Source organism: Saccostrea cucullata, unplaced genomic scaffold (genome assembly GCF_032062105.1).
Source record: "Saccostrea cucullata isolate Sc308-1 unplaced genomic scaffold, CSIRO_AGI_Scuc_v1 ctg12416, whole genome shotgun sequence".
Lineage (NCBI taxonomy): Eukaryota > Metazoa > Mollusca > Bivalvia > Ostreida > Ostreidae > Saccostrea > Saccostrea cuccullata.
The window spans coordinates 2,153-19,297 of record NW_026922331.1 but is presented as its reverse complement, the minus strand read 5'-3'; the positions used below and the strand labels follow the sequence as shown (position 1 = coordinate 19,297).

Here is a 17,145-nt window from a genome sequence, read left to right as displayed (position 1 = left end):
GTTAAACTGGAACAATAATTAGTTTTAATAATGGACACTTTTAATTCTCAGTATTTGATACTATCAACAAATAAAAATACTATGTACAACTACTGTCATAAAAAACATTATGTTGCATGACTAAAAACGTCCTTATTTAAATAAATTTATCTGCTAAATTCGATATAGATTTATCATTTATTTTCCTTTACTTACAGACAAATGATTATATTGACTGTTTATTACACACCAAAGTATTATAGCAGTAAAAGATTCTGTCCCTAGTCCTCATTATCAAAAAGATGGCATGCATGCTTAATTAATAATTACCTTAGGCATGAGCTCCTAAATTCTTCGGGTGTGATTTTTCCCGTGGAAAGTTTTTTCAGCAGCATAATTTTTTCGCTGTTAACTTTAACTTTTGAAAAGTTTGCAAAACAGTATTGGGTACATTTTTCTGTTTTTTTCTGGCCCTTTATTTCATGATTTTCAAATGCATGAAAAACATCTGTGATGGAATTCCAGACGTCTTCATCATAAGCCGCAAGGCTAAAGTGAACTTTGTAAGAGTTCTTCAAGTCCATTTTCTAAAAAAAAAATTATGAGTAAATCATTTTAAAAAATGAAATGTATAACAATTATTTTTTTGAGGACAGTGTATTTGGAATATTTATAAACACACGTTTGACAGACTGGATCAGAATCATCAAACCAGCTAGCCAATATAGTCAAGTGGAAATTTATGTTTATTTGCAGATAGTAGGATTAATTAAAAATAACAAGACAAAGGGTGGGTGTTTTTGTGGGATTAGACACAGACACTGTCGGTGTCAATTTATGACTCTGAAACAATGAAATGGAGGAGTAATCAACCGAAATTCATTCCTTAATTTTCTAATTATATAATTAACAAAAACTTTTTTACAAAACTGTTTGGCAGTTTTTATTAAATTGTTTATTTTAATTTATACCTAATATTTTGATCATATGTATCTATGTAATATCTTAATTCATTGTGGACCCCCACTCCAAGCACCAGTGGGAAAAGCTATTATTTGACAGCTAGTGAAAAAAAATTCTTCTCTATCACTGATAATAATTAATATGGATCAATTGTTTATTCAATGGTTTATTCCACGGTTTCTTGAAATATTTACAACTCAGGCAGTAATGCCATCCATTTCTCACTAAGACCAATTAATTTTTCTCATGTGTTCTCTGGCCATGGCCATTTCTAATCTTTTACTCCCTGGTCATGCTGTTTTCCCAAACAAATCAATGAAAATATTCACGTTCAGCTCTATCTCACCAAATAAACAAAATAAAGAAAAAATAAACATGTTTAACAAATATATTATGAATTCAAACTTCCTTTCTCATTCTTGAAACTCGGGAAAGGCTGTATTGTATGTTATGATTTAAAAAAGATGAGGTAGTAGTTTAAGTAAATTGAAGATTTAAAAAAATCAAATTGAACTAAGGTAGAAGGGCCCCATTGTAATAAATTTCAAAACACATAAAGGCTAAAAAAAAAACTCTGAAAATTTTATATTCTCATGAACTACCTTGGGATGAGTAAGAATATGACATGTCTAAACATGAGACATAACTGAAGTAAAAAATATTGGAATTTTTTTTAATGATCTATCAATAAAAATATGTGGCAATTCATCAGAAAATAATCTTAATTTAGATATTAAGAATATACATGTATGAGAATCGATTTTTTGAGAATTCGCTAGTTACATGTCCATGAACTTCAATGCATATTTTTAACGAAAGCTACGCTTCATCAAATATGCAGGCCTAAAGAGTCGTAGTTCATGTGCCTCAATCATGAATTCTAAAATAAATTTTTTTCAAGACCTGATGTTTTTTATTTGTAATTCAAGGATAACTTGCAATAAAATATATAAATGCTAGAAAATAATGAAGAATGTTGTGTATGCATGCAGACATGAATGGAAGTTTGTCCTGTATAAAAATTATAGAGTCCCAAGTTAAAAATAATTTTTGTTTTGTTGAACTGCCTGGAAATGTAAACAAATTGCATTTTTACAGTAGCAGACATCCGTTTAATAGACAGGTATACATTATACTGACGTTTTATGCTCAAGTTTTCAACTACTGAACATTTTTTTTATCTTTCAGTACATTAATTGGCAAGGAAATAAATCAGCCTTAATGCATTCATTGTATGACGGTTAAGTAAGAAATTTAGGAATTATCAAAATTTGATTGTTTTTAGTGTTTTATCCCAACCGAACAAGAAATCAAATTATTTAAATTTTCTTGACATTGCATGAAACATACAGACAAAAAATTAAAATAGTTGATGAGTACTTTGCAGAGGCATATCCAGACTTGATATATGTCTTGTCCATCTAATACATAATGTTTCGTTATTGAAGGATCAGTAAAATCTTAGTTGATTGATTACACTTCAAAATGAAGTTCTCAGTTTTCAACTTCATTCTATATTTAAATAAATGTTTTATTTGTGAACTAAAATGCAAAGTAAGAGATTAAACCAACAATTTCAATCATACATTTATAATAAATGACTATAGCTTAAATTTGAACCAATAGATTTAAAAATGTCTGATTTTTTAGTAATTATGAAAGCAAAGTACTTACGGATTTATTGAGGATTGCACCTATCTCAGACCTCCATCTCATTGAAATGTGCTTCTGTGGCTTTCCTGCATGTTTTTCTTTGTTTTTCAAAAAACTTGTAGAAAGAAGACAACTTTCTCAGAGAAAGATAATTCCTGGGAGTTTTCATGTAGTTCATTATGCTTATAGGATAATGAAAGAGCCTGAGCTTCAGTGAGATTTGTGTATATGTCCATGTACACATTTTTGTAAGCCTCACTATTTTCTCCTGCCAGTTGCTTTAAAGCTGCAACGGTATGGTTTCCTCCTAGAATTTCCACAGGCTCCTGGTTTGGAATTGACATTTTAGAGATGTCCGCTTTTGTGGAGGCTAATCCTATGAGGACCGTGTATGGATCAAATGATTTTCGAAAGGACTTTACAAGATCTTGGACGTGTTTGTCACTGATAGCTCTTATGGAGTGTCCATCTTTTGGTGGGATCAAATTATCAATGTGAACTTTCACATGGGCTGCTACAATATATATATATAAATCTATTAAATATTTTTCACAACAGAGTTATTTGACTTATTGGAGGTGTTTGACAATAAAAATCAACAGGAAACATAAACCGATAATATTTTCACAGCCAATCATTTCGGGACAATAAAAAATAGAAATAAGAAAAATCCTTAAAATTCTGAGTAGAAAAAGTATTTTTGATATCTTGGATAATTAGAGAATTATTTTTAAAAGAATTTTGATTACCTTTCAAATTCTTCCTAATCATTTCGGCATCAAGGCTTTTGAATATTGTGTCATCTTGATCCTCACTTTCACACTTTCCTCATTCTTCTCAACTTCACTCAAATCCATTTCGCATTTGATGTTTTGAAGTTACTTGCTCAGAATGGTCAAGTATTTACTTAGTAGAAGAGCAAAGGGCAGAAGCAGATTCTTATCAAAGAGAAATAATACAACGCATGCGTGCTCTTATCAGACTCAGAAGATGGTTTTAACTTCAAGATTTAAAAGCACTAGCTTGTTAGAGTCCAATATGAAAGGAACATGAATAAATTATTAAGAAGATTTCATCCTATTTCTAAAGAATGGCAACAAAATACATGTGAAAAAATTGGGTTAACATTCCGTGACTTGGGTCTGTATGATGAGATTTATGACAACCAGAATCTTGGGAAACCCTTGGATTGCTTAAAGATAATAGGAGATGGAAATTGTTTATTTCGGTGTTTCGCTTGTGCAATTTGTGGTGACCAAGAAACACACAGTTATTTTAGACAAATTATCACATCTTTTATTTCTGAGAGGAAGGAAGCAATATATAACAATGAGTATCCAAGGGAGTACTTGGAAAGAAGTCGAATGCGAGAACGTGGGGTTTGGGGAACAGAAATAGAGCTACATTACTCTGCCTTATGTTTTAACATTACCATCTATGTTTATACCAAGTATGGACCAAAACATGATTGGTTAGAGTTCAAACCTACATCTCAGACTGATGGCAAAGCCATATATCTTTATCATAAGGATGGCAACCACTATGATATTGTAAGATCCGTTTCTACACCTGATGTTTTGTGTACACCGGGTTTTGAAGAAGAAACTGTGATACTAACAGAAGATTCTGACACACCAGAGGATTCTTCTGTGGTAAGTAAAATTTGAATGTAGTGTGTTTAGTCAGATCCAATAAATGTACTACATGTGTCATTCTCTTGAAAAATGAAAATATGTGCTAGAGCAGTGGAATCATTTTAAGCATACAATCATAAAGAGTTGCAATTTCTGTGTCCAGTTATGACCATAATCTTTAAATATACAGTGTATATATTTTATCAATATAAATCAATGTAATTGCACAAAGAAACATTCCTAACTGCTTATTAGAGAATAAGCATTGGATACCAGTGTTTCATTATTACAATTTCTATTATTCTTCATTTTCAATTCAAGCTACATTGAGCCCAGCTTTACTAAAAAAAAAATATTTCAGATTGATTAAACATGATAAATTATTTACGTTCACATAAAAATGTTTACTTATTTTGCATTTGAATTTTTTTTGTTTTTATACATTCTACAATTTTTTAACATTAAATTTGGAAGTGGGAAAATAATTTGGTTATTGTTTTGAATTTTTTTTTCTGTTTAAGGTAAGTCACTCGTCAGCTTTTTAGAAAAGTTCACGCAGAACCTCTAACTTCAAAAATATTTATTAAAATTCAATTTTTATAAAATAATTATATTCAAAAATGTATAATTTTTAACAATCAAAGAAAAAACTGCTCAAAATCTTCAAAGAAGCAAGATTTATCAGGGACTATTTAGCAGAAATTTCTGCAAGTCTGCACATTTATTAAATTTAACGTCTTGAAACTTAAGCCTCACATACTTTTACTTGGACAATATTTTCGGTTATGATATTGATAGGAATATTTGATATAGGTCTTAATTTAAAATTTTTAGAATAAGTTTTAGATCTTTCCTTCAACAAACTTTGCCAAAAACTGGAGAATTATCAAAGCCACTCGAGATAAATTTTACACCATTTTTTGTCTGAAAAATCACATATTTAGTCCAATATTTCAAAATTAACATCACTGACCCCAACTTTTTCTTTCATTATTTTAAACTTCTCGATACTTATGACTGATCAGTACTTAAGTCATACAAAGCTTGATATCTAAGAAAAAAATGATATTGCCTATTTATTTTTCTGGTACATAAAATATGTTAAATTTTAGTGCAAAAATGTCATATAATTATTTACGCGCATTAATTTGCAAGATTTGATCAATGATAAATATTATTCAAACTATTTTTAACGTGTGCTCCTGCATTAGCTGGATATGCTTTCTCAGCACGTACGCGTTTTCAATTTGCACCACCGAAAACTGAAAATGTCGTGAATTGAAAATCGGCATTGTTACATTTAGAATTAAGAATGGCTAATTAGTCAGCTCGCAGAGTTAGTGCATAGACATAAAATCTTAACAATTAAGTGAGCAACTTAATAGAAAATTTAGCAGCTGCTGATTGGATGAAAAAGCGGGTTAGGTTCTAAATGCCTGTTAATCAACTGTCTCTAACTTCACTGTTTTCAAAATATATCAGTTTCCGTTCTCAAGTACTTCATGATGATTACGTACACTTGTCAAAACTTTTTAATTTTTTTTTCTAAAATCAGAAACAAATACTACATTAGTTAAGTTTCCTCCCGCTAGACAAGCTTTCAAAGCAAGTTAATACCAGTGAGAGAGTACTTCCCTATGTACACACGGGCCACATGCAACACAATTGGTTTTAGGCTTGCATGATAAGACAACATCTATTTATATAGAATGATGGAAATCTTACTGCCTCACCATCCAAGCTTGCATCCAACTTTATTTCAAGGTGAAATATTTAATTAAATTTAAAAAAAGAATAATCACAGATGACAATAGTATCGAACTGCAAATTAATTTGAAAATATCGAATTAATAATTTGGAAAATGATGTTCCTGTTCAGTCAAATGTTGGTAAAGAAATGGGATATCCTGACACTGAGGTTTATCATATTGATATGCGGAGTTCATTATAACTGCTTTAGTTGTATGTAAACAAAAAAAAATAAATGCATGTAATAACTTTATCGCAAAACAATATTTCTTAACCGTGTATGTAGCGGATACTTTATGTATGCTTCAATTAAAATGGTACTGATCACTCTAATTTTGATAGTTATGTCAAATTATACACGAGAGCACAATTAGTTTACAAAACTAAGGTACATTTTAATCTTTATACAGACAGAAAAATTATGTACAGAAAAATATAAATATTAAGCGAGTAGACTTATAAAATTCATGATTATATATTTAATGTCAAATCAACAAGATACTGTTCTATAAATAAGTCAGGCTCTATGTACTCCTACAAGAGTACTTTGATTAAAAAAATGTCAAGAAAGCTTAATCTCCAGAGTACCTTTATGATAAGCAATCATTTGAATGAGAAACTTTAATTGCTGAAACAGAAACACATATTTTAAAATACTAATTTTCAGTTGTAAATATAAACAAGACTGGTGTTCACAGCATTTATGAGAAATCTGATCTAGCACCATGTGTATACCACCTATAATGCATCTCTTTAACCCTGATCATTATCATACCAGACTAATTGACTCAAAAGGAACCCTAATGGACGCATTAGCTGTTATCAAGAAAAATTACAATAAAGATAAGAATACTTTACATTAAAAAGATAGAAATAACAAAGAAAAGAATGTATTTATATCAAACAGATACATCATATCATTCAATTTTTTTATCATGTTTTGTAAACATGTATTTCAGATCAACTTGTCTGATTTCCTCAAGGGAATGAGTTTTGAAGATGAAAATGGAAGTTCAAATATGATAGATGACAATGCTTTAGAAACCTCTAAGACTGACCCATTTGAGTTTGAAGATGAGGTAATTTTGCAAGATATAATACGTACATGTAACTGAATGACTTAATTAAGTAGAAAATGCTTTATAAATATTTAGAGTTATTTAGAAATAATTTTGTTTATTATCAAACATAAAGAAAGTACTTGAAATTACTTTAAATTTATTTTTAAAGGTGCCACGATGGGTAACCAATATTTCATTTATGATTTTAAATTTTATATCAGTTTAAGTGAAAGGATTAAGTACATGTATCTAGAGTCGTTATATCGTTTTCAGAATTCCATGTCTGATAATAAACAAGTTAATGAAACTGGCTAGATAATTAATAATGGCATGAGTAACACAGGCATGGCAAATTACTTTCATATGTTAAAAGTGCATTTACATGTGTAAAACTAAAATTCCAGTTTTTTTAACTAGAATTCTGATATAGTTGTACTACATATTGACCTTTAATTTGAATGATCTGAATCTTACATCCAAAAGCTCAATACTTAATGCAGTGGGACAACTAATATATAATGTTTTGCAGGATTTCCTCTCCTACTCTCCAATACCAAAAAAACAAACCTCAACACCAAAGAAATCAAAGCTGAAACCTTTGAAAGTTGAAATAGAAACTGGAATCATGGTAAAATTTACAATTACCTGGTTGATGTAATGCTGTATCTCAGATTTCCTTATTTCTGCAATTTTCTTCTACTAAATATTTTAGTTTAAACTTTTTTGTATGAAATATATTATTTTTTATTTATTCAGGATGTGTCAAGTGACATTGGGCAAATATCTCAAATATGCAGTGACATAAGTATTTGCAACTCAAGTTTTGAGGAAGCACTTAAAAACAGTAAACCAAAGAAATATGCATTAAAAAAAAACAATAGTTTACTCCTCAGAAAAGCTCTGAGGGACGTACCACTATCTATGTCAAAAAGGAAAAGATGTCGAAATTATTGCCTCCAACATATTAGTGAAGAAATGATGAAAAATATGCGATACAAATTCTGGACAAAGCAGTTTGAACAAAGAGTAGAGTGGTTTATTGACAAGATCTCAGAGAGCAAGAAAAATCAAAACTCCATTTGTTTCCAGATTGAAAGTGGAAAAACAGTTTGTGGTTCATGTTTTCGGTTTCTTTTGAGAATGAACCGAAATTTTTACTACACTTATCTTAGAATGGCAAATGATGGAAAAACTGCTGCTGGGTATCGGAATACAAGAGGTTGTGGAATGGCAAAAGAGGGTGCTATAGTTTGGCTCCAGAATTACCAATTTTTTCATGCTGACAGAATGCCAGACAATGGGGACATGATGCTACCATTCAAGACTAAAAAAAGAGACATTTACAACATGTATGTGGAGGAAAAAATTGAATGCTTGGAAAGATCTGTAATTGATGCACTCACAGTCAGTCAGTCTGCATTTTATGACATTTGGAAAAATGAGTTTCCCCATTTAAAGATAAAACAAGTAAGTTTTTTTCTTATAATACACCTTGAAAAATAAAGAGAAAAATTTTATAAATTTGTATTTAAATACAAATATATTTAACCTGTGAACAACATTATCTTTATTGGGACATTTCCTTTTCATTTTAGACCAACTCATTTTCCAAGTGTTCTACCTGTGTACACATTGAAAGGGAGCTGGAAAAAACACGTGACCTTTCTAAGAGAACAAAGTTGAAACAAATGATGCGTGTCCACAACCAGAGGCAAATGTGAGTGCTTTAAGAGTGCTTGTAAATTAATTTTTTAAAGATATGGATTCCCTTAATTTTTGAACTTTTTGTAACATTTTGCAATATCAAAATTATAAACTGACAGATATGCACACTCACCCTCAATAGCAGAACCACACACACACACAAATGTATGACATCTTCTTGATCCAATCTAATTATGTAACTTATTTGATGATTATTAATGGTATTAAACTGATTTGATTAAACCTAAGAATGTTTATGCCTACATTTTCTTTTCCCTAAAGGACAGACAGACGATATTACTACAGAAAAAGAGATATTGCAAAAAATTATCCTCAGAAGCACATGAGCATCATTATTGATGGCATTAGATCAAGTGAGTTAAATTAAATTTTTCCTTATACCAATTCGAATTTCTAAAAAAATGAAAATAGATTAATTGACACTTGTGTTCCGTATATTTTACAGGTAAAACAAATTTGCCACATTTCACTGGAAGACTTATGAAGGTAAATAGCAAAAATGTTTTAAAAGAAGGAAAAACTACAGTATACTGACAAATAATATATCCTTTGACTTTAAGATATTACTTCTTAAAATAAGTTTTTCATTTATTCGCCACCCTATTTCATTTATTTTTATAATGACAAATGCTTTACTATCAATTAATAAGAATAAACTATTTTTTTTTATGCAAAATTTATGTCATTGACTTTTCCTTAGCTAAATGATAATTTGCATTAATTTTCGTTTTTTAGGGAGTAGATCCAAACAGCTTTTTGAAAACCCATGTACAAGGAGTACTAAACCACGGGATGGGAACATTCGATGTTTATGTTGACATCAATGAATACTGTCATGACTCCAACTTGGTGATGAATGTTATTTTAAAGACAATTCACAATTCCATTTCAAAGGCAAGATTTTAAACTGATGCTTTAACAGCTTTTAGAAAGAGGTTTAATTAATTAAGATATTGATGTGATTTTATTCGTATTGAAAAAAAATATTTCTGAATAAGTTATATGAAAAATGTCTATTTTCAGGATGGATATCTGCCACAGAGGCTGTACATCCAAGCGGATAATTGTGCAAGAGAAAATAAAAACAGATTCGTTCTAGGGTTTTGTGAATTGCTGGTTAGACTATCAATATTTCATGAGGTACGTATACAACATGCATAAATTAATGAAACAAAAGTACAGAATATCATTCTTAATTCATGTTGATGCTACTTTTGAAACAAGTTTCATTTGAATGTTCTAATTTCTTAATATTAAATTATTCCGCAGGTGCATTTGTCCTTCCTCCATGTTGGACACACCCATGAAGATATTGATGCGGCATTTTCACAGTTAGCCATGCGACTAAGAAGATGTGAAGCGGAGACAATGCCAAAACTCTTAAATATCTTGAATGGAGCTAAACAATTAAGAGGTCTTTTTGATATAAAATCATGGCTACAACCACATTTACGTGTAATTAAGCATCATTCAAAACCGCTTCATTTTAAATTCAGTAAAAATGAGACCCAAAATATCACAATGCAGTACAGGACCAACAGCAATAAGACATGGAAGACAACCGAAGAAGAAGGAATATTGAATGGCATTCCACCTGGAGAACCTCATATTTTACTACCAAGCAATTTTCACAAAATAGACATACCAAACATCAGAAACAACATTCAGAAACATCAATACAACATGTCAGATGAAGGACAGTTTAGGTGGTGGATATCCTACTTAGAATATCTACAGGTAGTCAAAGATGATGAACATTCCCTAAAGGACTATGCCCTTGACGGAGCAATTTGGTTGTTGCCACAACTAGAAGGCAGGCAAAGAAAATCTGAAGAGGTTTTAGTAGAGATCAACAGCCATCTTCTTGAAATGCTGGATAAGGAATTAGACGAATACGAGGTACTATTTTGTGTTCTCCTAATCATTTTTGTTTGTTTTACTAGGAATTAAATGTTTTCAACTATTTTTGTTGGCAATAAAGATTTATTAAAAAGTCAGTTAACTTTATGCACAAAATGGCCCTGTAGATATACCAAGTAATTGAACAACACTCAATTTTCTATTTGAAGCATTAAAATACAGTAGAGACTTGGTGCTTTCATTTCCTATAAAAATTTTCTCCTCTGAGTCCAGGTCTTGGAGATCTGGCTGTATGAAACAACAATGTTCTTGAATTTTAAGGTAAACATGTATAATTGAGTACTTTCTGTTAAGAAAAATAAGATGAGCGCATTCTCTGATCTAAAAAGTAAAACATGTCGAATAATCCTCAGAGACAGTTCTATCATTAACTAGTTGCAGACTTTAGATCAGAGTTGCGCTCTATATTAAATATCAAAAAATGGCTTTAAAAATTGGCCGTTTTTGTAGACTTTTTCAGAACACAAGGAAATTGACGCATTTCTTGATAATGCATTGACTGGCCAGAAAATGATGGCATTTTTGATAGATATGAAGTCACCAAAGATCTCAGTGATATTTAATGCATTGTTAACAAAAACTATGCAGTTTCAGTTTTTCAGAAATTCACAGGGCCAAATATGGCAAAATTGAACCATGTTTTTTTCTTAAGTACTATGTCTGTATACCATGTCTTTTTCAGTCTGAATCACATTTTATTTATCTGGAATATTTCAAAATTTGAAGAAAAAAAATTATTTATCCAAGTTATCTTACTATAGTGAATTGGCTAATTGATGTATTTCGAAGTAAATGTAAAATTATTTTTGCAAGATAACATCTTTAATATAATTTTTAATGATGTTTCCAAAAAGATTTGATTTTGGGCATGTTTGTGTTTTAGGTTATCGTGTCAAAGGGGAAAAAAGAGGACAAGAAAAAAAAGATTGCGAGGAAAAGAAGATCTGACAGGAAAGATAAAGACAGTTCTTGAATATCATAGCTGTATACGTGAAGCTTAAAAATTGAGTATGGAGAGTTTTTGCCAATGACCTTGGACTTATATAAAATCATTCTTCGACCACAAAACCATTTTGTATGCATATAAAGATAGAAGATTGATACCCCAAGTGCATTGCTTTGTACAAATTCATACTCAAATGTAAATAACTTAGAGATGAAGGATTAATACCCCAAGTGTATTGCGTTGTACAAATTCATACTCAAATGTACATTACTTAGAGATGGAGGATTAATACCCCAAGTGTATTGCGTTGTACAAATTCATACTCAAATGTACATTCCTTTGTACAAATTCATATTCAAATGAACATTACTTAGAAGGGAGGATTAATACCCCAAGTGTATTGCGTTGTACAAATTCATACTCAAATGTACATTCCTTAAAAATAGAGGATTAATACCCCGATAGTACCGGGTATTGCTTTTCACAAATACATACTGAATTGTACATTACTTAGAGTTGGAGGATGAATACCCCAAATGTATTGCTTTGTACAAATTCATACTCAAATGTATATTACTTAGAGATGGAGGATTATTACCCCAAGTGTATTGCTTTGTAAAAATTTATACTCAAATGAACATTACTTAGAGATGGAGGATTAATACCCCAAGTGTATTGCGTTGTACAAATTCATACTCAAATGTACATTCCTTAAAAATAGAGGATTAATACCCCGAGAGTATTGCTTTTCACAAATACATACTGAATTGTACATTTCTGAGAGTTGGAAGTTTTATTCCCCAAGTGTATTGCTTTGTACAAATTCATACTCAAATGTACATAACTTATAGATGGAGGATTAATAACCCCAAGTGTATTGCTTTGTACAAATTCATACTCAAATGTACATTACTTAGAGTTGGAGGATTAATACCCCAAGTGTATTGCGTTGTACAAATTCATACTGAAATGTACATATCATATAGATGGAAGATTAATACCCCAAGTGTATTGCTTTGTACAAATTCATACTCAAATATACAATCTTCGAGATGGAGGATTAATACCCCAACTGTATTGCTTTGTACAAATTCATTCTCAAATATACAATCTTCGAGATGGAGGATTAATACCCCAAGTGTATTGCTTTGTACAAATTCATACTCAAATGTACATTACTTAGAGTTGGAGGATTAATACCCCAAGTGTTTAGCTTTGTACGAATGCATACTAAAATGTGCATTACTAAACAATGGGGGATTTTAAAATACCTCAAGTGTATTGCTTTGTACAAAATTATAGACAAAAGTACGTCACTTAAAGATGGGAAATTATTATCCCAAGTGTATAACTTTGTTCAAATACATACTCAAATGTGCATTATTTTAAGATGGGGGATTAATACCCCAAGTGTATTGCTTTGTTTAAACACATACTCAAATGTGCATTATTCAAAGATGGGGGATTAATACCCCAAGTACATTGCTTTGTTCAAAACACATATTCTAAAAAGCATTAGTTTAAGATGGAGGATTAATACCCCAAGTGTATAGCTTTATTCAAACACATACTGAAATGTGCATTATTCAAAGATGGGGGATTAATACCCCAAGTGCATTGCTTTGTTCAAACAAATATTCAAATGTGTATCATTCAAAGATGGGGGATTAATACCCCAAGTGTATAGCTTACTCTAATGTACTTTATTTAAAGATGGGCGATTAATACCGCAAGTGCATTGCTTAGTTCTAATACATACTTTAATGTTCATTTTTTTAAAGATGGGGGATTAATACCCCAAGTGTATTGCTTTGTTTAAACACATACTCAAATGTGCATTATTCAAAGATGGGGGATTAATACCCCAAGTGTATTTCTCTGTGTAAATACATTACTTAAATGTGAATGACTTAAAGGTGGAGGATTAATAACCCAAGTATCATTGGACTTAACATGAGTATAGTGCCTATAAAAAATGTCATTCTTTGAGTATTTTGCAATAAAAACCTAGAAAAGGGACACATTGGAATTTCCTTTTTTATTCTGGAATGCATTAAATCTGTTTTATACAATATGCTCAAGTTTTGGTTTTATGTGTATATACTTTTACATTCTACTGTTTTTTGTGGTGCTGCCCCTGGTGTCTGCCATCCGTAAATGGTTATCAAACTCTGCATAGGCCAATATCATAAACATGTATTGCTCTTAACGAGAAATTGTTTAGCTTAGGTAACATTACACTCCTCTGATCAGTTCTAAAACGGCAAACTCAAGTGTTTCTACATCCAGATTTTTTTTTTTTGTTTAAATAAATATAAGTGAGAACAAAGAAATTTATAGATCTGATTATTGTGTGAAAATAAAACTGAAGATAGTAATCTAAGAAGAACATCATTCCAAGGATCATGTAATAACTGAACACTGTATATTTATTGAAAGATACTTGCACATTAACATAAATCAAGAAACTCATAAGGCCATACAGATACAATAATTGAAAGATAAGCAAACTCTCCGCCTAATCCCTAATGATATTCTTCCTAATGATATATGTGTGTACTCTGACAATAAAACCTTCCTTTTGTAATGCATGTACCTGACTTCAAATAAGAGAGATAAGAGGGGAACACAATTACTTTATCATTTATAGGTATATTTAATGCACGGCAAAAAAGTTGTCAGTTCAAATGTTAAGGATTTTACAACTTCCAGTAGGTGAACAGCAGATAACATACTTTTTCTTTACAATATACTTCTATAACTTTTTTCTGATTTAATTTTAATTTATTAGGTAATTGCTAAATATTGCTTGAAATATTTATTGTGTGTTCATTTTACTTAGAGAAGCTGTGCTAAAATGTGTGCAAAACTTGTTCAGCTGCTTTGTAACATTTAGGAAATCCCCCATAACCATTCATCGCCTGTCAATTTATCAGCAATTCTCCATCAGCACACTGCAGTGCTGTAATGTGATCCTGTTACAAACCCTATACTGGTCAGTTCAGGGTGTAAAAGTGTTTGACATTATGAAAAAGTATGAAAGAGAGCACTATAAATCTGCAAAGACCAAAAATCTTTTATGATAAAATATAAACGAGTTAAGGGTACTTACCACAAACAAAAAAATGGATGCGTGGGTTGATATTTATTTTTTGACTGATTTTGATTTGTAATGACATAAATAATAAATCCCTGAAATATAAAGAAATCGTAGGTTTTCCTTGGTGCTTAAATTTGAGATTTTATTTTGCCTTCTATATAACTCCATAAAAAATTTTGCACAATCTTTTAACTTTATGACAAAATCTTATAAAATTCCCCCACTCTACTTGGTAATCATTATTCAAGTTGTCAATTTAAATGCAAATCGATGAGAAATAATGCTGATTTCTATAAAAAGTTTGTTTGTGTTATTTATCCTTAAGCGAAGCCTAAATAAAACCAAGGGTAGGTTTAAATGTTTCTTCTCATGCTGGAGAAGTGGATGTACTAGATGAGGAGTCTGGATCTTATGGGAAATAATTAAAACAAACCTAATCTATGACACTTCAATTCTATTTCCATGTGTATGATGATCTTGCACTTCTCTAAAAATGTTGTTTTAATTTTGAAGTAACTTTACATGCATGTTCATCAATGCCTATCCTGTTATTCCCTGGTGGAAATTGATATGGGTATCCGACCCCTATGAAGATTTTCAATTTTATTGAATTAATATGAAGTTATCTGAAAATTCTTACAGTCCAATCTTGGGAAAAACACACAAAGCCACCAACCCCTTCCCCAACTGATCCTTACATGACTTGAAGCAATGCATGCACATGTACATGAATGAAAGTGAGAAAATAAGTATTAGTGTTTTTTACTGATAGCAAATGTTTCCATATTTGCGAGAACTTTGTAAGATTTTGTCACAATGTATAAAATATGATCAGAGAAAACGTTAACAGCATCAATAATAGTATATTTAAGAAATGAAGAAAACTGATCTTTTCTTAATATATAATATTTTTATTTATCATATACTTAGTAGTAAATACGCCGATTCTGCACGGTGTGATACGGGTGACGTCACAATACCCCATATCACGGACCGGTCCGAAAAGCCATATCACGTATCGGACCGGCGGGCCGAAAATCCATATCAAACCGGAAGTAACGTTTGTATTAAGTTGAAAAGTTAATTTACTTGATTTTATTCAAATATACATATAAAATAATTCTTGAATGACATTTGTGGTCTTCATTTTTTTTCCAGTTTCCTGAAATTGGCTCTATTAAATTTTAAAGAAAAATGTCACTAACAAGCACAAACATTCTTCAACGATCATATGTGAACTCGCATATTAAGTATTTTGAATATATGATAAATAGAATACTACATACTAAAATCCATATCATATGTCACATCAGCCCTCGGGCCCCATATCAGCCCTCGGGCTGATATGGGGCCACTCGGGCTGATATGACATATGATATGGATTTTAGTATGTAATATTCTCTATATCATTTATGTCATTTCTATTCAAAATCAGTCAAAAATATGTCCATCACTCGGGAGTTATTTAACTCCATGAAAAACTTTTGATCATACACTTTCCTGAGACCTTATTAAACCTCCCTTTTATGAAATTTGTATTTTGGTTAGTTTAAAAGAAACCATATATTAAAATATTTTAATGTAAGCATGCACTTTTACAATATTTGATTATAATTTATCATCTATATCCAACATTTTAGGTGTACAATTGTAGATTTCAATTAAAAAAAAGTATTCAAGATATTTTCATCAAACTTCACATATACAATTGTTTGTAGTACAGTAACTAACATACACCCGACAGGACATAAATTGTCCTTTGGAAAAGTTTTTCTGTTAAGGACAGATGATACAAGTACAAACAATTTTTTTCAAAATATTTGAAAATAACAACTTGAGTCATGTTTTCATGAGTAAAATGATTAAGTTTAACCACGTAATTTTTTATTTTTTATTCTAATTCCACAAAAATGGGATTTGAAGTTAACATTATTTGTATAGATTAATAAGGATGTCTCCAGAGAGGCAGAATTCTGAGCATCACAGAGGGTTTACAATTCCTTTATATTCAAGAAATGTATTTTTTACATCATTTTCAATAAAAATTAGGCCAAAAATTTATATCAATCCAGGCATCCAATTTTTGTTTGTATGATGTCCTTAACATATAAGTTGTGCATTCATTTACATGTGTCAGATGTCCACTGTTGTTTCTTTGTTAATGTTATACCAAATGCAATGATTTCATGACTGCAGTTACGGTAATAGGAGTTTCATTTTCAGTTAAATTCAGGTGAGGATTACTGAGTTCAGCTCAAGTTTCAAACCCAGTTTGCCTGACTCAGGCTTAGCTGATAAACTTACTAGTACCTTACCTAAGACATATGTATGAAAACTGGCATAAATCTTCAAACTATATGCTCATTTAAATTTTCTTTTTTAGATCCTAACAAAACAGCTAATATCTCGCCGATA

At 30.8% G+C, this 17,145-nt stretch overlaps 3 protein-coding genes across 3 annotated transcripts; 2 read left to right on the top strand and 1 right to left on the bottom strand.

Annotated features, from left to right (window-relative positions):
* Window positions 1–2,702: 2,702 nt before the first annotated feature.
* Window positions 2,703–3,410, bottom strand: LOC134261635 (uncharacterized). The gene is made up of 2 exons (XM_062744055.1): window positions 3,345–3,410; window positions 2,703–3,109 (listed from the first exon to the last, which is right to left on the bottom strand). Exons 1-2 carry the CDS (start codon window positions 3,364–3,366, stop codon window positions 2,703–2,705), a joined length of 429 nt encoding a protein of 142 aa, XP_062600039.1. The 5' UTR covers window positions 3,367–3,410.
* A 234-nt stretch (window positions 3,411–3,644) lies between these two features.
* Window positions 3,645–8,788, top strand: LOC134261634 (uncharacterized). Its single transcript, XM_062744054.1, has 5 exons — window positions 3,645–4,247; window positions 6,938–7,057; window positions 7,569–7,667; window positions 7,796–8,506; window positions 8,635–8,788. The coding sequence occupies exons 1-5, from the start codon at window positions 3,645–3,647 to the stop codon at window positions 8,758–8,760; spliced, it is 1,659 nt and encodes a 552-aa protein (XP_062600038.1). The 3' UTR covers window positions 8,761–8,788.
* A 298-nt stretch (window positions 8,789–9,086) lies between these two features.
* Window positions 9,087–13,059, top strand: LOC134261632 (uncharacterized). Its single transcript, XM_062744053.1, has 6 exons — window positions 9,087–9,117; window positions 9,210–9,250; window positions 9,500–9,658; window positions 9,788–9,904; window positions 10,034–10,663; window positions 11,568–13,059. The coding sequence occupies exons 1-6, from the start codon at window positions 9,087–9,089 to the stop codon at window positions 11,655–11,657; spliced, it is 1,068 nt and encodes a 355-aa protein (XP_062600037.1). The 3' UTR covers window positions 11,658–13,059.
* Window positions 13,060–17,145: the final 4,086 nt, after the last annotated feature.

Coding starts and splice junctions, on each gene's coding strand:
- LOC134261635 (XM_062744055.1), bottom strand. CDS start 3,366: ATGATTAGGAAGAATTTGAAAG. Junction 3,110..3,344: donor GATTAGGAAGAATTTGAAAG/GTAATCAAAATT, acceptor TATATATTGTAG/CAGCCCATGTGAAAGTTCAC.
- LOC134261634 (XM_062744054.1), top strand. CDS start 3,645: ATGAATAAATTATTAAGAAGATTTCATCCTATTTCTAAAGAATGGCAA. Junction 4,248..6,937: donor CACCAGAGGATTCTTCTGTG/GTAAGTAAAATT, acceptor CATGTATTTCAG/ATCAACTTGTCTGATTTCCT. Junction 8,507..8,634: donor CCCATTTAAAGATAAAACAA/GTAAGTTTTTTT, acceptor TTTTCATTTTAG/ACCAACTCATTTTCCAAGTG.
- LOC134261632 (XM_062744053.1), top strand. CDS start 9,087: ATGAGCATCATTATTGATGGCATTAGATCAA. Junction 9,251..9,499: donor TCACTGGAAGACTTATGAAG/GTAAATAGCAAA, acceptor TTCGTTTTTTAG/GGAGTAGATCCAAACAGCTT. Junction 9,905..10,033: donor GACTATCAATATTTCATGAG/GTACGTATACAA, acceptor ATTATTCCGCAG/GTGCATTTGTCCTTCCTCCA.